Source organism: Acinonyx jubatus, chromosome A3 (genome assembly GCF_027475565.1).
Source record: "Acinonyx jubatus isolate Ajub_Pintada_27869175 chromosome A3, VMU_Ajub_asm_v1.0, whole genome shotgun sequence".
Classification (NCBI taxonomy): Eukaryota; Metazoa; Chordata; class Mammalia; order Carnivora; family Felidae; genus Acinonyx; species Acinonyx jubatus.
The window spans coordinates 84,512,365-84,539,386 of record NC_069388.1 but is presented as its reverse complement, the minus strand read 5'-3'; the positions used below and the strand labels follow the sequence as shown (position 1 = coordinate 84,539,386).

The 27,022-nt window shown below is 39.2% G+C and overlaps 1 protein-coding gene across 5 annotated transcripts in view; it reads right to left on the bottom strand.

Annotated features, from left to right (window-relative positions):
* Positions 1 to 27,022, bottom strand: part of ANTXR1 (ANTXR cell adhesion molecule 1) — a 256,734-nt gene that overhangs the window by 211,799 nt on the left and 17,913 nt on the right. For all 5 annotated transcript variants that reach the window (XM_015063982.3, XM_053200700.1, XM_027072303.2 and 2 more), the window contains exons 2-3: positions 19,336 to 19,407; positions 14,584 to 14,655 (exon numbers count right to left, since the gene is read on the bottom strand). In XM_015063982.3, coding sequence (XP_014919468.3) covers positions 14,584 to 14,655; positions 19,336 to 19,407 — 144 coding nt within the window. The remainder of the gene's footprint in view (positions 1 to 14,583; positions 14,656 to 19,335; positions 19,408 to 27,022) is intronic.

The window sequence follows — 27,022 nt, the reverse complement described above, 5'->3', positions numbered from 1 at the left end:
GTAGTTAATTTCATTCTTCCCAAGACTTTGGTGCTAATCAAGGGACCATGCCCTGCGGAAGAAGATAGACTTGAGATTCAATCTTACTTCTGCCACTTCCTAGGGATGTCAACTTTAGATTTCTCAAATGTAAAAATGAAGGTGTGGAACTGTAAGATATAGTGGCTCCCTTCCAGCTCAGAATACTGTATCTGATTTTATGCAGGGACTAAAGAGCCTGGGCATCTGCTGGGAACCGGAAAGGCTATACTCGGCAGATAGGAGTAGTCCACAGGGTGGCACAGGGTCAAGTGCAAACCTGTAACTGAAGTTCACTAAGAGGAGCCCATCAGGGAATTTCCAAAGGTTTAAGCCTAAGGCGGCATAAAGAGTAGGAGTGATGGTTTAATCACAGGGCAACATGATGAATTTGTCCAAACAAACTCCTCCTTACACAACTCTGTTTTGGTTGGTTATTCATTCATGCAGTGGTTTTCACCATGCAGGTCCCTATGGTACCACTTCACTTTCAAAATGAATCTCTGTAACTTTCCCATCACTAAATCCCTTTTCCCTTATTGAGCCAAATTCTGCAGATGGGAGTGGTGGAAAGTGGGTTCTGTATTCAGGGTTTCACAAATACATAGCTTTCTCCTGTGAGAACCTTCTGTTCCATGTTCCCTTAGTTCAATAAGGACTAGGTCTCTTTGGGTGCTGGTAGTAACTAAAATGGTCAGGTTGAGGTACTTGAGCCCAGGACCACTGACCACAACAAGTGTTTGCAGAGGCATAAGATGGAATGGCACTCTGCCAAGTCCTGTGCAACAGAGACTGTGGAGCCCAGATTCGCCTTCTCGTATGGAAGCTGAAAGTGCCCCAGGGGAGATGATAGGCAAGCATCTTGTTTTGGTCAGACCACATTTCTTTAAGTATAGGCTGGTGGAAGTTACAGTTTCTTCCAAAGATAAGACTTCCCTGTCACACTTTGGAGCAATGTTGGGCTGGTGGCAGGAGGAGGTAGAAGTTATGTTCACACCAGATAACCCAACCCACAAGTCATAGGTGGGCAAAATCTGTTTGAAAAGAAGAGTTGGAGGATAAAACAAATGTCGAGAGGCAATGAGAACTCTTATAAATCACTAATGAGAATGAAAATTGGTGCAGCCCCTTTGGAGAACAATGAAATCATGCCTAGTGAAGCTATACATTCACATACCACAAGACCTAGCAATTCAATCCCTAGTTGTATATCAGAGAGAAATTCTTGCTTTTGACCCCCAAGGGGACAGGTATAAGAATGTTGATTGCAAGTTTGTTTATGACAACAAAGAGTTAGAAATAAACTAACTGTCCATGAAGAAGAGAACAGATAAGTACCTGATGGTACCTCATAGCCATACAGTATGATGCAAGAGAAAAGTATATATTAGTTAAGATGAACCAAGCACAGCTATGTGTATCTTCACAGAAAAAGTCTTAAAAACATGATGTTATGTGTAAAAGCATGTTCAAGAAAAATACATACAATATGATCATTTATTATAGAGTTTCATCTGAAAAATATAATGTATTGCTCACAGGTATACAAAAATATTCAGCATCCGTTAGAATGATAAGACCCAAATTCAGGATGGTGATTATCTCTAGTGAGGAAAAAGAAAGGGGAATGTACACAGAGGTGTCAACCCCTGCAATATTTTGTTTCATAAGCTTGGTGGTGGATAATGGGTCTACTATGCTTTTTTGGTATACTTTTGTTACATTTGAAATATTTAATAATTTAAAAAAATTGTGGAGGGTAAGTAGCGCAGTTCATGAGGAGGCAGTCAGAGCTGCTCAAGGGCAGCAGGACATCTTAGGCTTAGCCCTAGAGGCCAAGGGCTATGAGGTGATGGGCAGGCGGTGCTGTGGCGCTAGCCTATGTCGGCCGATAGCGGTTTGCCGTTGCCAGGCCACCGAGAACCAGTTGGTTTTGGCTGTCTTGCTTCATTCAGATCTGAGCACCCTACCGTTCTCTGGTTCCACTGCCCACTTGGGTCGTCTGTCCTGCTGGCTTCATCCTGACAAGAATGTTTCTCCAAGCTGCTCTGTCAGATTTTATTATTTCTGTGTGCCTGCCACACGCGGGACAGCAGGTGAGGAAGGGAGGTGATATTTCCTGAGCATCTGGGCTGTGCCAGGGTCTCTGCCAGGCACTTTCCATACAGTAATTTACAAAAGCCTCACAGCAACACCACAAGGTGGGCGTCATTATCTTCATCGTACGTTTGAGAAAAGAGATTCAGGGAAGTGCAGTAACATGCTGTGCTGGGGGAGCCCAGACTGGAACCCAAACTGATCTGGGTACAAAGTCTGTATTGTCTCTACTGCATCTGGGGTGTCCATACTTGGACTAGGACAGCTTACTGTACACAAAGACACAGGACACACACACACACACACACACACACACTATGTGTATGTATTTTTTTCAGAGTGTAAGTTGTACTCTATTATTTGGGAAAGACCTCAACATGATTTTTATATAAAATCTAAACATTGGTATATTATTACATAGGATACAAATGTACATGCATTTTAAAGATGAAAGGGTATTGAAGAAAAAGTTTGCTTTTGATAAGCCAATTCAAACTATATGCTAGGGCCCCAGGGGTATACTTTATTTTCTTCTCCTAATAGGGGTACCCCCAGAGGAAGAGTGTGAGAAGTACAGGACCTCACTACTCTCACAAATCAGTCTGCTCCCAGAACAGCTGAATTGCTTCAAGGTGGGTTCTTTTTACCGTCACTGAGATTCAGTATAAGGAGGCCTTAGACAAACTTCCTCTAGAGATATTGCCTGTGAGCTCCTGTCTGGAAGAAGTCTCGCTAGAACCAATACACAAAGGAAAAAAAAAAACCTTTTCTCTAGCCTCATGCTGAAGCAGTATTTTCTACCTATATCCCGCTATATTGGGATAGACTGACCAAATGTTAGAAACTTCGGAGAAGGATGTGAGCCACGGAGAACTGGGAGCTTGCTCTCTGGATTGCTGTTGGGTTTACTATGATGATTTGAGTAGGGTGTGTCCAGGAGGATTTGGGGTGATTCCTTAGCTGTTTGTCAAAACCCCAACCACAACAGTAACAATACTTATTGTGTGCCTGGCACTGTTAATCCTTCTAACAGTTCTATGCAGTAGAGACTATCATTCTATTCATTTTATAGATGAAGAAACAGGCACAGAGAGGTAAGGAACTTTCCCATGGACCCAGCTCCTGGGATATTCTCTCTCAGTCAACAGGACGAGAGAATAAACACATACTTCCCTCTATTTCTCTTAATTTTGCCATCCAAACTTCTTGTACCTAAATAAAGAGTACCTAAAAATGGAACAAATCCAGGTTCTTTCAAGTGCAAAGTATCTGGAGATTCTTTTTCTCTCTTGTTATTTTTAAATTTAGAAAAGGCTTTTAGAACTATGTCTCTTGGTAATGACAGCCTGTAATCATTCTGCTCCAGGAATCAAGCGATGTGTTCAGAATATGTCATTTTCCCCTGTGACACTAATGGCAAAACCACACTCTCAACCAAACCAAAGGATGACTGAGAGGGATGGAGAAGTGTGGTCTCTTGGTTTCCACTCAGCAGTTTGAGCCAAGAGTTCTTGGCTTTCACTCCAACTCCTTAAGCAATAGGCAAAATGCTTAACCTCTTAACCCCATCTGTGAAATGCTGATGCTACCTCTTTACCTCTTTGTGAGGAGTATTTCCAAGCTCAAGTTGTTACAAAATCCTGAAGATAAAATGTGTAGAGGGCATGTGTTTTCAGAGACGTGTTTTCTGGAAGGAGTCTGAGGGTTTGGGTGGTGAATTGTCGATGCTAGGAATTGTTTTTAACTTAAAACTGTATGTAATTGTAAAATTGTGGGAAACTCTATAGTATAGTGATTAAGAATGTGGACATTGAGGACAGCATGCCTGGATTCAAATCCAAGTTCCTACACTTTTACAGCAGAGTGGTCTTGTGCATTCATTGACTTAGTATCTCCATCTACATAATACATGTAATAAATGATTCTCGTAACAACCTAACAAGGTAGGTATTATCAATTTTCTCTTACTATAGTTGAGAAAAGTATTCTAGGTTATTGGTACATTATAATTCATTAATAAAAGATTGTATATAGGCACAAAAGTAAGTTTACTTATGCATTTGCACATATACATAGTGGCTGGTTCTGTTTACCTATTTCACAGACAAGAAACCAAAGATAGCAGCACAGTAAATTGGGTGGATTATATAATAATGTAGTAGAAAAAATCACTAGATTAAAAATTTTTAATTTTGTTGGTTAAAAAAAAAATCCTACCACTACTGACGACTTGTATGAATTTGGGCAAATAATTCAATCTCTCTGAGAATAATTTTCCTGAGCAGTGAAATGAGGCCAGTGAGAGAGTTGGATAAGATGTAATAATTCTTTGACTCATGGTTGTTTGCTTATGCTTTGTTTTTTAATCTTGCAAAGTTTAGAAGGAAGGTGAGATTTCCAGGTAAAAACAGTGGCTCTGGGTCTACACATTTAACTTCCCCCCTTTTTCCCTCCAAAAGGCTATAGAAACAGCTAAACTAGTTTAATACAGGGAAATGTTTTTTCCATGGTGGAAAATAGGTAAGAGTGCCACACACATGCCAGGTACCTGGGATAATTCCTGCAAGAAGGAGAGTTGCTGAGATCAGGTTGAGGAAGAGCCTAGCAGCCTGGAATTCTAGGACATGAAAAGCCCGCGGTTGGTGATGGGTTCATTTCTTACCACAGTGATCCAAAACCTACACCTGACATTCTTCTTTTGGCTCCAGCTTCCCCCTTACCTTGGACACACTACTGGGTCTCTACTCTTTCCAAGCAAAATTATACCACATCTAAGTTAGCCCATTGTCTTTCACCTGGGATCTTCACATTTTCAACAAAGATTTTTTCATGACCCCTGACAGAACTCACCCCAAATGCCAGTGCTGAAAAACCTAGTTGCTCCTCTTTTGAGTCACTATGCTAAGGAAAGTCTCAGGAGTTGGGAAGAAGAGGACCAATTTGAGGGATTTAAGAAAATTTCCCCTTTGAAAGAAACTCATTTGAAAAACAGGGGAGCACATAAAGCAATTCTAATTCATATTCATGATGAAGATAATCCATCTCCAACACAATAGCAGGGTGCCACACACATACACAAAAGGAAAAATTTAGGATCAGAAAAATATTCATAGGGTTGAAAGAGATTATCTGTCAGGTAAAAAATGCAATGGCACTGAAAACAGTAAATGAAAGATGAAAGAAATTAAAGCAAGCATAAATACATAAGTAGACAGCCTGTGTTCATGGTTCAGAAGGCGTAAAATTGTTAAGGTGATAATACTACCCAAAGTGATATACAGATTCAATTCAATCCCTATCAAAATTCTAATGACATCTTTCTTCAGAAATAGAAAAACTTATCCTAATATTTATATGGAATCTCAAGGGACCCCAAATAGCCAAAAAATTGTCTAAGAAGGACAAAAGTTGGAAGACTCACACTTTCTGATTTCAAACTTACTACAAAGCCACAGTAATCAAAATAGTGTGGTACTGGAATAAGGACAGATGTATAGAGGACCCAAAAAGAAAACTTTGCATATATAGTCGAGTAGCTTTCAAGAAGGGTGCTAACCAGTCAATGGGGATAAGACAATCTTTTCAACAGATGGTCTGGGAAAACTGGATGTCCATTTGCAATAAAATGAAGTTGGACACTGTTTAAAGCATATACAAAAATTAATTCCAAGTGGATCAGGGACCTAAATGTAAGAGTTGAAACTAGAAAACCCTTAGAAAAATCATTGGGAAAAAGCTTCATGATGTTGGATTTGGCAGTTTCTTGGGAGATGACACCAAAAGCATGGGCAACAAGTAACGAACTGGCGAAACTAGACTCATCAAAATTAAAACTTTTGTGTGTCAAAGGGCACCATTAACAGAGTGAAAAAGTAACCCACAGAATGGGAGAAAAATATTTGCATATCATATATCTACTAAGGGATTAATATCCAGAATATATAAAGAACTCTTGGAAGTTAACGACAATAAAAAACTCAAATAAAATATGGACAGAGGACTTCAACAGACATTTCTCTAAAGATACACAAATATGCCAATGAGCACAAGAAAAGATGCTCAATATCACTAAACATTAGCGAAATGTAAATTGAAACCATAATGAGATACCATTTCACATCCATTAGAATGACTGTTATTTAAAAAACAAAAACAAGAAGCATAGTAACAAGTGTCAGCAAGGATGTGGAGAAATTGGAATCTTTGCACATTACTGGTAGTAATGTAAAACAGTGCAGCCACTGTGGAAAACAGTCTGGTAGTCCCTCAAAAACTTAAATATAGAATTACCCTATAATCTAGCAATTCTACCTCTAGGTACATGCCCAAAAGAATTGAAAGCAGAGACTTCAACAGACATTTACATGCCAATGTCCATAGCAGCATTATTCACATCAGACAAAAGATGGAAATAAGCCAAATGTCCATTGACAGATGAATGGATAAACAAAATGTGGAACATACACACAATGGAATATTATTCTGCCTCAAAAAGGAATGAGATTCTGAAATATGCTACAACATAGATGGACCTTAAAAACATGCTAAGTGAAATAAGCCAGATTGAAAAGAAAAAATATTATATGAATCCACTTATAAGAGGTAACTAGAGTAAACAAATCCATAGAGACAGAAAGTAGAATGGAGGTTACCAGGAGTTGGGAATAGTTTCAGTTTGGGATAATGAAGAAGTTTTGGAGATGGATAGTAGTGTGATGGTGGCACAACGTAAAGCCACTGAATTATATTCTTAAAATGGTTAAAATAGTAAGTTTTATGACATGTATATTTTACTATGATAAAAATATTTCAGTGGAAGCTGCAAACAATAAGTTGAACACAAACAAAGTTAAAAATTGGTGAATTACAGGACAAGAGTGAAAAATTCTCCAAGAACTCAAAGAAAAATGATAAAGATTAAAAAGTTATACCTAGAACACAAACAAGTTTAGAATACATTTAAAAATCCAAAGGACAAAAGAAAAGTAATAATAAAAAATTACAGAAAAATATTTCTTAAGCTCAAGATATTTGTTATCAGATGAAAAGCTTCAAATCCTATACAAAGTATTATACAAAATTAATGAAAGAACATACACCTAGATATTTTGTCTTGATTTTTTTAATTAAGGAAATTAATTTTAATTTACTTAAGGAAAAGCAGAAAAAGACTATTCACAAGGAGAAATGTACTAAATTGGCATTTTTCTGTATGCAACGTAGAATAGGATATACGCAAGTTGGCATAGTGTCATTGTCAGTAAATTTAGGGGAAAAGATAGAGTGTAAGAACTTCATATTCAATTAAAATGTTTATATGGAGGTGAATAGCAATAATTCTCAAATAAGTTGGGACTTGGAAAGCTTAATATTCACATACCTTTCAGGAAGATTTTACCTGAAAAAAGACTCAGCCAACTAAAAAATTAAAAAATAAATCAGGTAAAAATTTCAAGTACTGGAAAGGAACTATGTATGTGTATGTGTGCATGTGTATGTATTTATGAGACATAATGCAAATAGTTCTTAAGAAATTCAGCAAGGAGGGGTGCCTGGGTGGCTCAATTGGTTAATCCTCTGACTATTGGTTTTGGCTCAGGTCATGATTTCATGGTTCTTGGGATTGAGCCCCATGTCGGGTTCCATGCTGACAGTGCTGAGCCTGCTTAGGATTCTCTCTCTCCCTCTCTCTCTGCCCATTCCCTGCTTGCATGCACGTGCTCTCTGTCTCTCTCTCTCTCTGTCTCTCTCTCTCTCAAAATAAATAAATAAACTTAAAAAAAAAAAGAAATTCAGCGATGAGAATAAATGAGATTACTTAATTCTTGCCATTGTAAAGACAAGCAAAATTCATTGGGAACTGTTGCTAGAATAAAAATGAAATTATACTTCTTCAAATTCTACTTTTCAAATTTCTGGTGCAAAATCAAAATATCAAAGAAGGGTAAAAGATAAATGAGTGGACACAGATATAGCAGAAAAATGTTTTTAAAAATTTAAGTTTTATAAAAATTTTTTTGACAAAGGACTTAAAAAACATGAAAGGTAACAGAAAGGTATTCTATGTTGATTAGGCATATAGTCCATAATGAAAACCCATGTGAACTAAACAATATGGCATAAATTATAAAGCAATGTGTTGGAGATTCAAATAAAAGTTATGGTGGAAAGTTTAAAAATACCTCTCTGTCCTCACAGATCAAGTAAACAAAAATATAAGCTATTTGACAAATTTAACCAATACATTTCTTATATAAAAATTTTATCCATCAGGTATACATATGGTCTAACATTCATGGATGATAAGTAAAATTTAATCACTTACTAATCAACCAACAAAAATTAATAAATTTTAAAAGTAGAAATTACATAAACCAGTATTTTAGAAAATAAAACAAACAAAAAAGAAACTCATTCACAATGGAAGGAAAACTTAAAAATGCCTTTGGAAAACACTTAATAACACTGTATGAGACGGATCTGAATAAAAAACAATAAAACCTTAGTAAGAGACATAAGTGAAGGAATATATCTTTAAATAAGAAAATATATACAATAAAATTGCAATGCCATTTTGCTAAGGTGATTCTGTACTTTCTATATAATTCAAGTGAAAACCCCAAGAATATTTTGGTACATTAAGCAAATTATGTAAATTCCCATGGGAAAACAAGCAAACAGAAAAACAAACTACAAAAGACCAGGGAGATTTTCACTCATGATTATAAATGAAGAAGGACTGGTCTTCCAGATGCTGAAACTAATAAAAATGGTGTGGCCTTGGGGCGCCTGGGTGGCTCAGTCGGTTAAGCGTCCGACTTCAGCTCAGGTCACAATCTCGCGGTCCGCGAGTTCGAGCCCCACGTCGGGCTCTGGGCTGATGGCTCAGAGCCTGGAGCCTGTTTCTGATTCTGTGTCTCCCTCTCTCTCTGCCCCTCCCCCGTTCATGCTGTGTCTCTCTCTGTCTCAAAAATAAAAAAACGTTAAAGAAAAAATTTAAAAAAAATAAAACACATCTATAAAAAAAAAAAAATGGTGTGGCCCTAGCTAGGAACAGAAATGCAGTGTATCAGAATAGAAAACACAGCAGTAGATCCACGTCTACAAAAGAGTTTAATTTTTCAAATTGGTAGTAAATGATTATTCAGCAAATGATGTTGGAAAAACTGGCTAAGCACTCGGAGAAAACGGATGGATCTTGGCCTTATACCTTACATCAGATGAATTTCTAGAAGTAATGATCCACATGTAAAAAAAAGTATAAAAAATACTGTAAGTAAAAGTAGTCATAAAAGGACAATAGCAGCCCAATCACAATTATGAACACTGATGTTAAATTTCTAAATAAAATGCAGAAAACTGAGTTCAACTCTACGTTAAAATAATAATATATGACAACCAAGTGTAACCAGAAATGCAAGAATGATCCAATATTAAAAAAAAATATTTTAAATGCATTTCACTGTGTTAGTAGGTCAAAGAAAAAAAATAGGATCATCTTAATATATGCCAAAAATGCATTTGATTAAATTGAATATCTATTCCTGATTTCTTTTAAAGGAAGAGTTGGACTTCCTTGACATGATCTCATTCCAAATGATGAGACATCTAAAATATTTAAATCAAGATCAGGAAAAAGACTGTCCAGGGAGTACATAGGGAATCATATGTAGTATTTAACACTAAAATAATGTATTCCAATAGTACTTAAATTAACATTAGATCCTTTATTATGCTGTTGAAGAAACCTGAAAAATGTGTTACAGTTTATCATTTTGCAAACTGATGAAGCTATGAAATCTTAGAAGATTTCATGGTATGATGCAAAACATATGAGTCGGACGGATTCCAGAATCCAGAATCATACTACTAATTCTGCCATTTTTGTTATTTGGCCATAGCAAGTTATCTAAAATCAGATTCTCGGTGCCCCTTATCTACAAAATTGAAGTAATAGCAGGCAAGATGGAGTAAACTTGCTACTGGCTATCTCATCTCTCCTGGCAATTATTGCCAAAACCTCTGGACAAAATAAAAATGCAAACAAATAAGGACTATGAAAAGTAAACAAAGCAGATGGATTGGGAAGAGTAGTTAAAACCTGGACAAATAACCCAGACAAGAATGAATTCCACATTCCCCCGGCTCTTTTCTTTCATGGCTTTAACCTGAGGGTGGGTCTCAGTCACATGGTAGTGGCCTGGGAGGTCACCATATATCAGGCCCCTGGGGAAGGGACCCCCTGTGACTCAAAGAATGCGGAGAGAATCCCGACTTTCATTTCTCTTTGATTACTTCTGCCTTTGCCCCATGGGTGACCTCAGTAGAGAACTACACGAGACAATGTGGAGGCCAAACTCCAAGATAAATCCCACTTTTCTTACTAGAGGACTTGGAAAGGGCGGCCTCAGTGGGAAACAGTGTGTGGGGAATCCTGCAGAAGAGAGAGCTGGAGAAGGGGGTCCCAATAATTCCATGTATGAAGCTGTATAAGTCCTGGGCTTATCTCTGAGCTGCACATGCGTAGGACAGGCTTGAAGCTGCTTAGCAAAGGCTTTGAAAACTGAACTGAAAAAAAAACCACCAACCACAGAAGAAGAGAGAGAACATGTTGTCTGAACCTCGTGCAAACAGAGAAAACAAACTAATATTCTCCAGAGGATTTGAAAATGACTCAAGAGTCTCGACAACCTAATATTAAAAGTTTCTAGGATATAATCTAAAATTACTCGACATACAAAGCACCTAGAAAATGCACCAATTCTCAGGAAAGAAACAATTAAGATGCCAATCTTGAGCTTATGAAATTGTCAGACAAAGAATTTAAAGCATATAAGGTTTATATGTTTACTTTATAGTTTTTATATATTATATTTAATTATATTACATATAGTTGATCTCATAAATATTTACCTCATATGTAATCTCATTGTATATCTAATTATATATGATATATTTCATTATATGTTATACCTTATTATATGTTTTTATATATTATATATTTAAGTATTTATATATTTATTTTATAATTGTGCTCCCATGAGGTAAAGGTAGATACATTTGAAATAAATGGAAAGATAGATGATCTCAGCAGAGGAATAAAATTTTTAAAAGGAACAAAATAGATATTTTGGGACTGAAAAATCACAATGTCTATGATAAACAATTCAATAGATGAGCTCAGCAGCAGGATGGAGATGACAGAGGAAGGAGTCTGTGAACATGAAGATACATCAATAGGAATGATCTAATCTGAAAAATAGCAACAAGAAAGATTGGAAAAGAATTGAACTGACCTTCAGGCACATGTGGAATCATATCAAATGGTCTAACATCTCTGTTGCTGGTGTCCCAGAAGGAGAGAAGAAAGTGGTGCAGAAAAAATAGTTGAAAAATAGGGTTGCAAATTTCTCAAATTTGGTGAAAGACAAATTATACATTCAAGAACCTCAGCAAATCCAAAATAGGAAAAACTCCAAGAAAACCATGCCTAGATAGATCACATCAACCTGCTGAGAGCTAAAGAAAAAAATGCTGAAAGCAGTTAGTGATAAATAGTATATTCCATATAAAATAAGGAGACCCCATTAGAGATTGAATGGTTATATGAGGTTAAGTGAGAAATGATATGTAAAATGTTCAGCAGATAAAAGACACAAATGGTAAGTATTGTTATTCGAATTGTAATTCCTTTACTACCTCTCAACACACCATATTTATTTTCTATTATATTTCTTCAGCCTTCCTGTGGTTTCCTTTATATGGATTTGATCCCAAGAACTGGATGCAAATATGTCTTTGATATTATTTCTTGTGGTTTACCCACAATCTCTTGCTCTTGTGGAAATGAGAGTCTCTGAATTCACGTCCTGTTTTTGAGCAAGTTTTTTTTAACTTACACGGTTCCTCAGTCATTACATCGGTACAATAATGCATCTATTACTGTCTTATAGGGATATTGTGAAAATCTGATGAGATATAGAGAAAAACATAAACATTCCTGTGACCAACTAAAACACTGGAAGTCATATCTTTCAGAAACAGTACCAGTTTGGAAGCTCTGAAAGCCTAGTTCTTTTAGCCAATCTCATGAAAAAGTATTTTGGAGAGAGAAAGCTTGTCCACATTTCTCCCTAGGCTGATAATGTTGGGGATGTGTCAGTAATCCATTCATGCTTTGCCAGCTGACCATAGGTTAGGCCAAGCAGTCACCGCATGAAACCAAAACATCCTTTTTAGCAAGGCATTTTTTGGCTGTTTGATGCATATTCAGCCCTTAAATATTAAATGCTGTTTCTAGCAAAGTGGAGATCATAACCTCTGTCTTCTCCTTGGTACAGGAAACTAGGAGTAGTGAAGTTAAGGCATAAAACATTAGATTCAAGTGAAAAACATTGGATTCAGGTGACTAATTTGAGCTAGCATAACCAAAACGAGTCTGAAAGCCTAAGCATTTTAACAACGTTTATAAATCTGTAACCCCCTCGGCTGCCCTCCCCACTTCCCAGAGGCTGTGAGCAGTAGCACACAAAATACCCACAAGAGGTGTGAGATCTAGGTCTCTGGGCCAAACTCAAGCATGGAGTGAGTGGGGTCAGCACGAAGCAGCACCGGGTGGCCTGGGTTGTAGGAGGATGTGAAGAATGGGTGAGAGGGGAGTCTTCTCTGAACAAAGCCATCTCTGCATAAAGGATGTCATCATGTAAAGACTGAGAGAAAGTAGGAGTCTTTTATAGGCTAGAGACACTTTCTCAGAGCTTCTTAAAATCCTTGGCCAATAGTGATGGAAAAATCTCTCAAGTTTCTTGAGCTTTAGGATTCTCTGTTTAACAGAAGGCAGCAAGGGAGAGTGGAAGGAATGTGGAGCCTGCATCTAGTGTGCATTCTGCTTGTATCCTTAGGAATACGATATGGCCTCAGTTTCTTCTTCTGTTAATAGGAAATAAGAAACCCCTGTTTTTAAAATGGGGTTTCAAATGGCATGCATGAATAATAGATACTGCTGAAGGAGAAATAGGACTTGAGGGGCGCCTGGGTGGCTCAGTTGGTTAGGCGACTGACTTCGGCTCAGGTCATGATCTCATAGTTCGTGAGTTCGAGCCCCACATTGGGCTCTGTGCTGACAGCTCAGAGCCTGGAGCCTACTTCAGATTCTGTGTCTCCCCCTCTCTACCCCTGGAGTGAGTGAGAGTGAGGGGAGTGTCTACCCCTCCCCTGCTTATGCTCTGTATCTCTCTGTCTCTCAATAATAAATGAGTGTTAAAAAAATTTAAAAAAAAGAAGTAGGACTTGAAAACTTTTACATGGTACAGAGAATTCTTTTTGTTACACATGGGAAACAAAGACATGGAGAAAAATGAGGACTAACTCAGATTTTCTGTGTTAGTGCAAAATCCAGAAAACCTTACTCCATCCTGTTAGTCCTAGTCTGATTTCTGGAAGAAGAATGTTATAAAGTCTCCCTGTCCTCTGTGCTTGCCCTTCCTCCTTTCATTTTCCCTACATGTCCATACACAGTCTGTCAGTAGTCCCACATGTGTCTCCCCCACCCCATGATGTTTCTCTCATGTCACTATTGCATTTTTTAAAAAGTGGACAAAAGTGTTATTAACTCAAGAAAACTGTTATCTCCACTTCCAACATACCATCCTAATTATGAACAAATGGTATGTCTCTATTTTTGCTAGTTTTCATGGGTAAGTGGTAAAACCCCAAATAATATCTTTGTTAAGCTACGTCTAAGTAATCCTTGTATGTCAACAACATTTTGCCACACCTGATTCAAATTTCCTTTTTTCCATGGTACCATAAACCCTCCTTTTCTATTCCCTGCCTTGGCAATTATGTTTAATAATATTTCACGTTCTTACTTCTCTCACAGTATGCTTATTATATCTCTGAAACCTTAACCCACAAAATAAATCTAATTTAAATAAAAGAAACTATAATCCTCCAAGGATTTGCCTTGCTAACATTTTGCTTGAAGTTAGCAGACTGAGTTGCCAATCAAATGTAAGATTTACCTTAATGCGATTTAGTCATTTACAGAATTTCACCAACATCAGGAAATTCTATCAGTCATCACAGAGTAAACTAGCAGATGGGTCAATGTACAAAGTTCAAGGCTTCAGTGGAAAGAAAGAACTATATGATTAAAATGACTGATGGGGCGCCTGGGTGGCTCAATCAGTTAAGCATCTGACTTCGGCTAAGGTCATGATCTCTCAGTTCTTGAGTTCGAGCTATCTGTGCTGATAGCTCAGAGCCTGGAGTCTGCTCGGATTCTGTGTCTCCCTCTTTCTCTCTGACCCTCCCCTGCTTGTGCTCTCTCTCTCTCAAAAATAAATAAACATTAAAAAAAAATAAATTTAAAATGACTGACAGTCAAGGCTGGCACTAGGGCACATATACCAGAACTACTCAGGAAAAGGTGGGCTTTTTAGCAACAGGGAAGGGAAGCATCCTTACCTGTCTTCTGTCAGCTTCATTAGGGTTGTTCCTCGAGTAGAGAAGACAATAAAAGACATTCTTAGCTGTGGGCTGGAAAGGAAAAGAAATTCTATTAGGGCAGATAGAAAGACTATAGAATGCCATTTCCTTCCAGTCATCTTCCCTGTTTTTCCTCTCCTATCTGGCTGCCAGAGCTGAGGACCTACAACCCTAAGAGAGACCCCGCAGCTGGTGTCACAAGTATTTAGCCAGTAGCCGACTTGAAACTGTGGACCAGTGGGAAGACCTGTGGTGTCTTCCGGGGGCGCTGCTTCAGATTTGACACCACCGCTCAGTGACAGCGGGTGACAAATAGGAAAGCTAACATTCATCACTGCCCCATGTTCTGTCTGAAGAAGTGTAACTCTAGAAGACAACTGGTCTGCATGGTGTTTATAAAAAGGGGACCCTGATAGGTGAAATTTGATAGTGTCTCCACGGCAGTCCAGTGTATCCTCTAACGAGGGGAGTGGCTAAACCTGTTGCAGCTTGGTGCCATCAGCCACTAAGATCATACTATAAACACCCTTTGCTCTGAAAGCAGGATCACCATCAACTTTTAATTTCTGCTCGGTTTCCCAAGGAGGTGATCCCAGAAGGAGAGAAGGTGCTGATGGGCCACCAGAATATCTATTCCACTTGGTAGTTTTATACTTCTCATTATTAATATACACGGTGGCATGGCTTGTTTATGGCAGTGCTCAGGAGCTTTGTCCTGGGTAAAATCCACACTCTTAGAGGCAGAACAACTCTCAGTTGAGGACCAAACTTGTTTCTCTGTCTGCAAGATGGACTGTCCAGAAATAACAAAAGCAAAACAGACATTTAAAAAAAAAAAAGAAAAGATGGGGCACTTGGGGATCTCAGTTGCTTAAGCGTCCGACTTTGGTTCAGGTCATGATCTCATGGTTCATGAGTTCGAGCCCCGCATCGGGCTCACTGCTGTCAGTGTAGAGCCCACTTCAGGTACTCTGTCCCCCTCCCCTGCTTATGCTTTCTCTTTCTCTCTCTATCAAAAATAAACATTAAAAAAAAAAAGAAAAGAAAAGATGGACTATCAGCTGTAGTGGATTCACCAATAGAGTGCTGTCTGTCAGGCACTGTCTCTGGGTGGCCAACTGGTTCATCTGTCACAATGTCAACCTGTTTCTTCACCATGCAGTACCCTCCCACCCCTGATCTGGCCCCCATATCTTATCGTTCCCACCTCCTCCAACATTTCCTAAACCCTCCCTCCTTTTCCATTTCTTAGCTTAGGACTTTGCCCTCAACTATGTGACCACTGCAATTATTTCCTGGCCGGTGACCTTGCCTGTCAACAGTCTTTGTTCCAATTCATTCTCCACACTGCTTCCCGAGCTATTTTCCTAAAATATAAGTCAGACCTGTCATCCATCTGCTATAAAAATCTCCAATGGCTCCTACTGCCTCTAGGATAAAGTCTACATTCAATACCATACATCTGATGCATCTTTGGAAACCCTTATCATGGTGTTTAATACTTGGTAGGAGCCTAAGGAGTATGAATTGAATGCCGGTATCTTGAAACAGACCTCAGTTCTCTGTCCATGACACAATTCTTCCTATTACCACCTCACTGCAGCTAATCAGCAAAACACCATAATTATCATAATACTATAATAACAGTCAGCCTTATCAAGTGCTCACTATGTATCAGGCACTATCATTAAGTGATGCGCACATATTAGCTCATTAAACCAGTAACAACTTTATGAGATCAGTACTATTATTGTTCCTGTTTTCCAGAAAATGAAATTGAGACTCTAAAGGACAAAGTAATGTTCCCAAGGTCACACAGTGGGAAAGTAGTGGACCCAGGACTTAAAACCAAGCTCCTGGTTCTAGAACTTGAGCTCCTAAACAATTATACAGAGTTCAGCCCTAGAAAAATTGAATTTGAAATGTGGGTAATGTACAGCTCCAAGAGGCAACTAGTATATTTGATATATGAGTCTTGGCTAGAGACATAATTTGGGAGTTTTCAGCATACTAATGTGAGTGGAATTGTTCGAAGACAGTGTCAGCAGCGAGAAGGGAAGTGACCCAAATCTAGAACCAACACTAACATTTAAAGGCCCAGCTCTAGTCAGTGAGATGAAAGGAGAACCAGAAGGTGGAGGAAAGAATTTCGAAGAGAGGGAACTCTCAATCAAACGAAGCTCCTGTATCCAGCAGAATAAGCACTGCAAGACACTCTCTGTCTTTGTCCTCTTAGGGCATTAGTTAGGGACTTTGGAGAGAGCAAGCAGGTGGAGGGGGGGATGGAAGCCAGATGGCAGTGGGTTAAGGAATGAATAGGAAGTAAGGATATGGTGATACTGAGTCTTTAAAGATATTTGAGTGAGAAACCAGCAAAGAAATAGGTATCTATAGTGTCTATAGAGGAACATAGTCTGGAGATTTGTTGTTTTCTTTGTTTGTTTTTTTTTTTCAGATGTGGGGCAGGTGAGATTTGTTTACGTCTATTGATGTAGAAATGGTAGAGAAAAATACAAGAGAAAAACAAAGACCTGGAGAAGATTGGAGACAATGGGACAAAATGGACTAAAATGGAGGGGTCGCCTTCAAAGGGGGAATACTTGAATCTCAGAGATAAGGGGAAGGACATGCATGCATCTTTTAAGAGTAGGACTGGAACTTTAGGAAATCACTTTCTGTTATTCACAGGGCTCTTGGTGAAACCGGGAGGTGAAGTTCTTTGCTGAGAGTGATGGGTGAGAGGTGTGGGTTGAGGTCTTGAAGGAAACAGAGAAGAGTGAATAAACAAAAATCATTCATTCCTTTTCAAAATCTATCCATTTGTTCAAAAATATTGATTGAGCATGTACTATGTGTCAGATACTATTACAGGCACTTGGGCTGCAGCAGTCAAAATACAGTACCTGAATCTTGGAATTTGCATGACAGTGACAGTGATATCTTGGTGCTACACTCTGAGGGGGTCCATAGACAAGAAAGGCCAGAGGAGACAACCAGAGGAAAGTGTCATGTGGTCTGGATTAAGCCATGTCAACTTTTCTCCTCCTCAGTTTCTTTATCAATAAAATGAAAGGATTGGGTTAAGTGGTTTCTTAGTTCCTCCACCCCTACCTCTCAGTGTCTTTGATTCTAAGACAGTGAGGCATCTGGAATTGCTGAAGGAACAGCGAGAGAGAAGTGCTGAGTGGCCACTCTAAGCCAGGTGCTGGGCTACTTGGTTTGCACATGTTTTCTCTTCTAATTTTCACATGCAAACCAGGGTTCAACCAAGGTAAGTCAATTGCTATGGTTGCACAATGGAGCTTGGATTCAAGTCCATATCTGCCTAACTTCAAATCCTTTTCCAGTAGACTCCTCTGCTTCAGAAAGAACAGAAGACCAGAAGGGCAAATAGAAACAGAGCAGATACTGTCAGGTGTCTAGAGGCAGATTTGTTTTATATCACTTCAAAGGATATAATGGATATAATGGATGGGAGTATAGGAAGGACATGTTGGCTCAACGACAAAAAGACTTTTCTGGAAACTGGAATTGTCCAACTATTGAGCTGTTTGCCTCCAAAGGCAGCAGTTTCTCACCAACGCTATTCAAGTTAAGGGTAGCGAATGTCTCTTAGGATAGTTTGGGAAGTCGTTGTTTTCAATTGTAGGCTTCTACAATTCTCACAAATACTTTGATTTTAATACCGCTCATGTATTTGCTTCTTTCCCCTCCCTCTCTCTCCTCTTGGCATCTGCTTTTTCCAACAATCTGGGTTTAGATGCTGCCTGCTGCAGCTTCTAATTTTTGACATCACAGAGAGGATACCTCCTAACCCTTCCCCTCCAATCAGGCAAGCAGGTAAGAGGTCAATTGAATTTGGAGGGAATGTGTTTGTCATTATATTGGTCTCATGGGTCTTCTGAGATAAAGAATCTTATTCAAAGAAGAAGTTTATGGTTACTCACATGGGCTGGAAGACTTTACCGACACCATGACACAGGAGGGGGGCTGCTTTAGAGTTCACGATGATCAGAACAATTTTACCAAAGACCTTGACAACTGGCTTCAAGCACATCCATGAAAGCTATCACAGTTGTGTCTTCCCTTGGAGACTGTACCCAAGGAAGGTAAAATGACCTCCTTTTCTTTACCAGTGGACATCGATACTTACTGGAAAGTAGGACCTCCCAGGCTCTGCAACGTTTATAGTGCAGTTCAAAACTGCATTGTCCTCCCTTGGAAAGTGGTATAAAGAATGCTCGGAGAATTCTACCTGTGAGGACACACAGCCAGGCTGACCAACATGGTGGTTTCCTTGGGACTGAGGGAGCTCTCAAAATGTGAGATTTTCAGCGCTATCATAGGGAAAGTTCTGGGCACACTGGAATGAATTGGTCACCTTTCACCCTACACCTTTTACACCTGAGTCCAGCTAGAATAAGCCAAGTGGCCCAGTGTGGTGCACTGTGGATGAAAATGTTAATGATCCTTCTGAAAGAATATATTGTTCAATAAGAGAGACAGCGGTAAAATTTTGGTCTTATAACCAAATCAGGGTCCTTCTGAAAACACAAAGCCAAAAGTTATTCTAACACGGCAAAGATTAAAACAAAGTCAAGTCTCTGGTCAAAGATCTGAGAGTCTACCTTTGTCAAAAAGCATGCCCAAAGTAGTTAGTAGTTAGCAGAATAGCAAACGTAGGCTAGTTTTACTCATGGAAGAGCCCTATATATACATTGTGTTTCTCACCTGATGAATTTATGAGCCAACTGTTCCACAAAGTAATAGATTTCATTCCAGTGGTGCAGCACACTTCCTGATCTGGGAAAACAAAAGCAGATGGCACTTAATCAAGTGTTCATGCATCCTTACCTTGTATCATTTCTCTTTATGTTCTATTATCTTACATTAATTGGGCTCATTATCAGAAGCTTCTATAACTTTGGAAATCATTTGGAAAGGTGTTTAGACTCAATGTTAGCGTTCTTGAAAATTTTGTTAAAGAATCTCCCTTCCCTCCCCCTTCCATCCTTTCCACCCCCACTCCACACACTAATGCACTAAAACAATACCTGGACCTACCCAGATTCACAGGTCGGTTTCAAATCTTTAAGAAACCATTGTTTCTGTGCAATTTAAATTATTCACTGATTAGGGAAGAAAAACAATTCCAGTTTATTTAAAGAAATTAGCACAAATTAGATGCCCAAAGACACAAAGACAAACAAATCCCCCTCCTCAAAGAGTCAGGTTTCATTTGCAAATACAGATGAAAAATCTCTAAATAAGATGATAGCAAAACAAATCCAGTAGGAATCCAAAAGAATAATAATTAATTAACCGGTGGAGTTTATTTCAGTAATGCATGGATGGTTCAATGTTTAAGAACATTTAATGTAACTATTCATACTAATAAAAAAACGAAGAAAAACTATACAGCCTTTCATTATATTCAAAAGGAATCTTCTTCCTAAAGCAGAGGGAAACTTTCTCTAGGACATATGGAATTACAGAATTTTAGATTTGGAAGGGGGCTTCTTTACTTCCCAAGATTGACTTCTGTTTTACTGATATCATTTATTAACTGCTTCAGTTCAGCTTGTATTTTCCACAATGCCAATACTCTCAATCTGTTGCAGTGACTTTATAGTAGGTTTTTCTGTTCTAACTCATTCTTTGTGTAGCTACGATGCCACTTCCTTTCACTTGAGGATATGTTTCAGCTGAGCACTGCATTTCTGCCTGTCATTCTAATAATTGTTGAGGTTAAGAGTTTATTCATTCTACCCTGACATTTTGTACAAAGAGTTTCCACTTGTTTCAGATTACTGTATTCACTCATTTACCTTAATTTTAACTTCTAAAGAGTTATTCGTTGCTATTTTTTCCTTTGTTTCAGACTATTTTATAGATTTTTAAATGTTTTTATTTTATTTGTTTTTTAGAGAGAGGATGCACACAGGGGAGGTGCAAAGGGAGAGGGGGAGGGAGGGAGGGAGAGAGAGAGAAAGAGAGAGAGAGGGAAAGAGAGTGAGTGAGAGAGAGAGAGAGAGAGAGAGAGAGACTCATGCAACTCCACGTTCAATGCAAAGCCCATTGTGGGGCTCCATTCCATGACTGAGATCATGACCTGAGCTGAAATCAAGAGTCAGACGTTCAACTGACTGAGCTACCTAGGCATCTCTAGCCTATGGAAATTTAAGATGGATCTGTGCAATAGATTTTGTGCCTTCATTTTCATGGCACAACAACCCAAGAATTCTCATTCTGATTGAGTATATTCCATCTCTATAAGGAGAATTTATTTGTCTCTGCCCCACATCCAAAAATGATGTGTTTATCTGACCTGAAGAAAGGGGCACAATATGTTATGGTCATACAGCGGAAGACTCCGTATCATAAGGGTATCTCATTTTTCCCAACTTAATCTGTAACTTCAATTCTAGGAAGTATTCTGAAAGGATGTTTTGTAAAACTCAAAAACTGACTTTAAAAATGAAATGAAGATTAAATGTCTAAAAATAATTAAAGCAATTGTGAAAAATAATAATAAAGCTGGAAAGCTTGCCCTATCTGATATAATGACTCCATATGCATGACACGTGAAATAACTGTAGAGCCAATGGAGTAGAAGAGAGAACCCAAACCTCAACCTACATGAAGTCTTGCTATATAGTGAAAAAGGTGACTCAGACTGAGGACAGAGAACTAACCCCCTAATAATGATGTTATGACAGTGGATTTCTAATTGGGAAAAAAACCCAGTTAGATCACTGTCTCATACCAAATGTAACCCTAGATGTATTAAAACCTAATGGGAAAAACAAAACTTTAAACCATTGAGTGAATTATAGAAGGAGACTTTTATGTCCTCAGGTTAGTGAAGGGTTTCTCCAGCCAGGTACAGAAAGTAGGAATTATTTTTTATGAAAAGGATAATTTTGACTACCTGAACCATCTACAATTCTGAATGACAAATTGGTACCATAAACAGGTTCAAAGAAAAGAAAAGAAGTGATGTCTGCAGCAAATAAAAAAGACAAAATTTGTGTCCAGGATATGTAAATAATTGGTACAAGTAAATATTATAAAGCAAACAATAGAAAAATAGACAAAGGATCAGAACACACAATCCCCTAAAGGAGAGTAAATCAGCATTTGAACAACATTTAACTCTTCTAGGTAATACAGAAATACATATTTAAACAATTGTTTGGGGAAAAACAAGAAATTTCCTCTGGTGGCAGCATAGAGCCCTGCAGAATTGGGGGTGAGGAGATGGACAGATGGCGAAAGGAATCTGGCAAGGAGAGGGGTGGGGACCCCTCCTCTCAAAAATAAACCTTTTCCATTCTGGCCTCTTAGCCTTTATACATATTCCAGCTGCTTGGGACACTCCAGGTCCACACTGGTAAACTCCTACTGATTCTTTAAGACTCAACTCAGTCTCTGCCTCTTGCCTTTGACTGACATAGATGGGGCTCATCACCCCTGCTCCATGCTTTCGGGGCACCATGTACATCTCTCAGTCATTACTATCTGCTCTCTCTGTGAGGGATTTAGGGATATTTGCCTCTCCAGCATCAACCTGTTTGTACAGCGGAAGAAAGAAGAGCATGAAAAGAAGAAGCCTTGATTGCTCAAGGAAGCCTCTTGATCTTTTGCCAGCTGGACACCAGCTCTTCTGCCCTCATTTAGATAAACCCTCTGAATTTGGTACTCAGACAGCTCCAGCCAATTCCTGTGACCCTGTGTGAACCCGAGAAGCCTTCCCATATAGGCCAGTGACTCTAGAGCACAGCTCCTTGGTCAATGGACCTACCTAATCATCAACAGAACAACCTACTGGCAGCTGGAAGTCTCCCAAGAGCTCACCAGAACTGCATATCCTAGCCCTGGGCTTTTAAAACTTTGGAAATCCTCTTTCATTAGAATCCAGAACATCATCCTGGACAGGATTCAATTGTATACTTCAAATTTCAAAGACTGGTCCTAGCTGCGTTCCTTCAGCCATGGGGTAAGTGGTCTGGTTCTGGGGTTAATGCTATGTAAGTGCCTCAGAAGAGGCAACACATGACTGATGATAAGCCATAGTCCGATCTAGAAATCTACAAATCCTCTTCACTGGAACCAAGAGATTTCCTTGAACACTGGTCATCTGTGACCTCTTCTGAAATGTAGTGTTGTATGTTGGTCCAGGTGACCAGGACAAGGTCTATCTGAGGGGTAGTGTAAGATGCCTAGTGATTAGAGAGGAATCCCCTACTTCCTTCATCCCAAGTTTGATTTTCTCATTAGTAGAGAAGTCCTACAGCATGGGAATTCTATAGGAGGGAGAAGAGGAGGCAAAGTGTTGGTGAAATAGGGACTTGAATCAGAATTGAGGCACCATTCTTGGTTGTTTGCCTAAGGAAGAGAGGTTTGGAGTAAATTCTCAGGTTACCATTTCTTCGTTCTCAAGGATGGTCTTTATTTAACAGCTACAAATCTATTTGCATCCCTTTACTTAAATAGGTCATTCAATAATAACTCACACTTTCACACTGTCTTAAAACATTCCTTTTTCATGATTCTTCTATCTGACTGACATGTAAAATGTACACAATTTGGTATTCATGTGATTTGTTGATGCCACAAATAGGGCAAGATCTGAGAAATCACCTCGGGTGTTAAAGAAAAGTCTGTATCTATCTGAAAACCTTCTTGCTAATGGGCAGGGACTGTATTTTCTCAAGAAGAAAATAAAATGAGACCCCTAAGACAAAACTGGAGGCAAGGAGATATTTGATAGGCTTGCTTCTCCTATCCCAACTCTGCTAATAATTGCCCTGAGACTGTTGAAGTTTGTTGTTTCATACTTAAACATCATCATTCTTTATGCAATTATATAAGCCTTGACCAAAATATACCGTTTTGGGGACACACTTGAAATGTACCTAGTCTGTTACCTCAAGTGTGGGTAAATATAACCTTCTCATGTTCTGGGAACCAAACTGGTTTTGTCTTCTCTGGGTTACCATGGGACCCCAAGGGGTCTAACCTACTCAAGGAGCAGAGGAATATAGGGTTATCTATATCGCTGCCTTGGAATCCTTCTAGTCCTTATTACTGAGTCTTCTTAACTGGCAAAATCACACTCTGTCTCACCCCAAGGTTGTATTACCCCCTGGGAAGGGAAAGAACCCCATGTCAGTTGCTTGTGGTTTTAGCCATGGAGGTGAGCTTGTTAGGGGTACTGCTCGTATTTCTTTAACCCAAATCTGCAGGAGCAAAAGGCTTACCTGCCTGGTGCCATAGTCCCGCTCCCTGCCTCATCACCACCCAGTGGTCATAGCTAGACTTCCTAACCCTGAACTCTAAATACATCATTCATGGGGCCTCTGGAAACCATCCACTGTGACCTCATCCAGACTTCCGTCGTTCTGCCACATGGATAGATATGTTAGGATAGATATAGGTCTTTGACTGAATTTGGACTTTGTGTTAAAAGATGCATGTGTCACTTGTACTTTGCCTTATAAATTGGTTTTCTGGCTTGGAATATGCCCTAGTAGGTACTCCCAGTACCTAGTTGTACCTAGTAGGTACAAGCCAGGGTGGTGTGTCCATATTTGGATCATTGGCTTCCTCTCAACCCTGAGGACTTAAGTGGATTCCTCCTGGTCATAGCCAGAAATAGGGTGTTAGATGGGGAAATGGTAGAGAGTGGATTAAATTCCAGCTTCTATCCACCCTACCACGTATAAAACATACCATTAATCATATCAACCTATTTAATAGTTAATGATATTAAAATCCCAGCTATGGAGTCCTGATGTTCTCTTCAGGCAGTAATGGCTCACCCAGCCATTGTTACCAAAGCTCCAAGGTAGAAATAAAAACTGCTTCTTAGCCCAGATTATGTAGGAACTTGCAAATGTTTCACTGGACTCTGTTATGGGTTTAAAAAAACTGCTTTTAAGACAAAGTCGGTGGCAAACTATAGTCATGGAGAGCTGAAATGTCCATGTTGTAGAAAATCAGCAGATGTGAAATGTCCCTGATATTTGACTTAATTAAATCTTAATTCAAATACAATTCTAGTCCCTGAAGATTTCCATAATTCAGCTGGGTATCAGGACAATGTGGAGGATTCAGGCTCCTTATTGGGATTTTGTGCCTTGGTTCAGTATAAGTCTCAGCAAAATTTGGAATTCAAGGGGCCTCCAGGAATTCTGCTTGAATACAGTCCTACAGAGTTCTGTGCTTGAAGATCCATTCAATATACATGGGTCCACTAAAAATCAGAGTCAATGCCTTTTCACACCATTTTTTTGACTTGACTTTGAGAAGGGTTTCCCAGATCATGGGATGGCAAAGCCACCAGTCCTTACTACTAACTCCACAAGAAGTAAGTGCTGGGGGCAGCTCCAAAGTTTCTTACTTATTTTTGTTTTTCTATGCCCTCTCCAATGTTTGGAACATAGTAAGAAATCAACAAACTTTTGTGTCATTGCATTCATTATGAGTTCCCAGCAAGGGATTTCACATGTAACCTGGCATTACCCTCAGATTTCTGCTCAATTACTTCCAAAGGTCTAATATGCAAAGAGTAGGAGCAAAATAAGAACTCTAAATCTCATTCTGATTTGTTTTCTGAAATACATTCTTTTGTGCTTATGTGAGTTTCCAAACCTCCCTGTGGTTAAGCTCCTTAGAAAACACAGGCTCTTTCCATTAGCCACACACACAACCAGAGTCAGAAAGAATCAAGTGGGCCAAACTGAGTTTAAATTGTCTCCCCTTCTTTTGTACATGGGTTAGAATAAGACGAAAGGGAAAACAGAGCTTATTTTTGAAACCATCACCCACAAGTCTTTTAATCCTGGAAGAGAGAGTTGCTCTAACGATGGAAATTATAAAACTGTCAGTCCCACTCTTCCTTAGCCCCACCCAACTGAAGTCACTGATGTCCTAAGTGACCCACCCAGGTCCCCAGCTAATCCTGGAAGGGTGCGCAGGCTCAGGCGCCACTAAGTGGGACAAGCAATTAGTTAGTCCGTCAAAGGCCCAGCATTCATTGGCCCCCTCCCTCTGCTCCCCAGCTTCTTCCGTGGCCTCCCTCATTCCTCCTAACCTCACATTGCACTCAAATTGGCTGGAGCCCGAAACCCAGCCCACGCCTTATCCTCCTATTACTGACAGGGTTCATGGCCAAGCCTTCCTCATGCTTAAAAAGCTTGACCTTGACTCTTGCCTCTATTCCAACTTCTTCAGATACCAGTCCAGACCCAAACCAAACCATTGAGCACTCCACTTTGAGTTTGGGGGCTCCTTTCCATGTTGTGGAGACCCCAGCCCAGGACACCCAGCCCCACCCTACTGACTTGTGAGGAATTTTTCCTTTAGTCAATCTGACTGATGGCTGTAAAAACAATGACTTTCAAGCTGCAGAATGCAACCTATTAGTGATTTGGGAAATCATTTTGGTAGGATATTGCCAACATTAAAAACAAAATGAAGCAGAATGGAACAGAAATATTAGGATCTATTGCATGCTGTAACAGAAAGTAATTCTGTGTGGAACTTTTTGTCAATTATATGTAAGTAATATGATAGATAGATAGATAGATAGATAGATGTAAACTGTATTTTCTCTTGCAAATCAGAGCAAAAGGATATTATAGCAAAATAAGTACTCCTTTCATCTCTATTAATTTGACTTTTCCAGCACACACACACACACCAGGAAAAACCTAAAATATTATCTGATACCAACTATTCGTACGTTTGGTGCAAATTTAACACAAAACTATAGTTGTTTGGAAAACAGAAATTGGTTACTTGTCCAAAAGGTATTTCCCCTCATTAAAATGAACACTAAGATGTGATAGGTGAGACCCCCCCCCCCCCCGCCAGGTTACCAGCCGAAGCCACCAACATGATGTGTGGATGACCGCTAGGTGACCATGACCAGACAAGGACAGTAACGTGGCTGCCAGGGAAGTCAGAGGCCCCCTTCACATGCATGCCAGGAGGACACAATAAGCCATTTGAGTGAGAGAAGTGGAGGGCGGGGAGGGACAAAACCTCAAATTTGATATACTGACTGTCTAAATTCTTGCACTGGGCTAAGATTTCCAGTTTGGAAAAAAGTGTTCTCTTCTGCTCACCACACCTGCACCCAGCAGGAGGGTCTTTCTTGGATTAAAAAAGCAGCTTTAAACTATTTTCTATATATCCAAGTACAGTAAAAATGGGTTTTTTTTTCTACCCTGGGATACATATATTTGTAATTACTGCATTTCTTTATACAGAAATGTGGAACAATTTACTCTTGAGGCTGTTCAGACCAGCAGTTAGGAGCACCAACTTGGTGAATACCCATGTGAGTTTAAACTCCTGATGTGAGTTCAGGCTCCTTCCTGTTCTTCCACTTACTAGTATGGCATTTGAA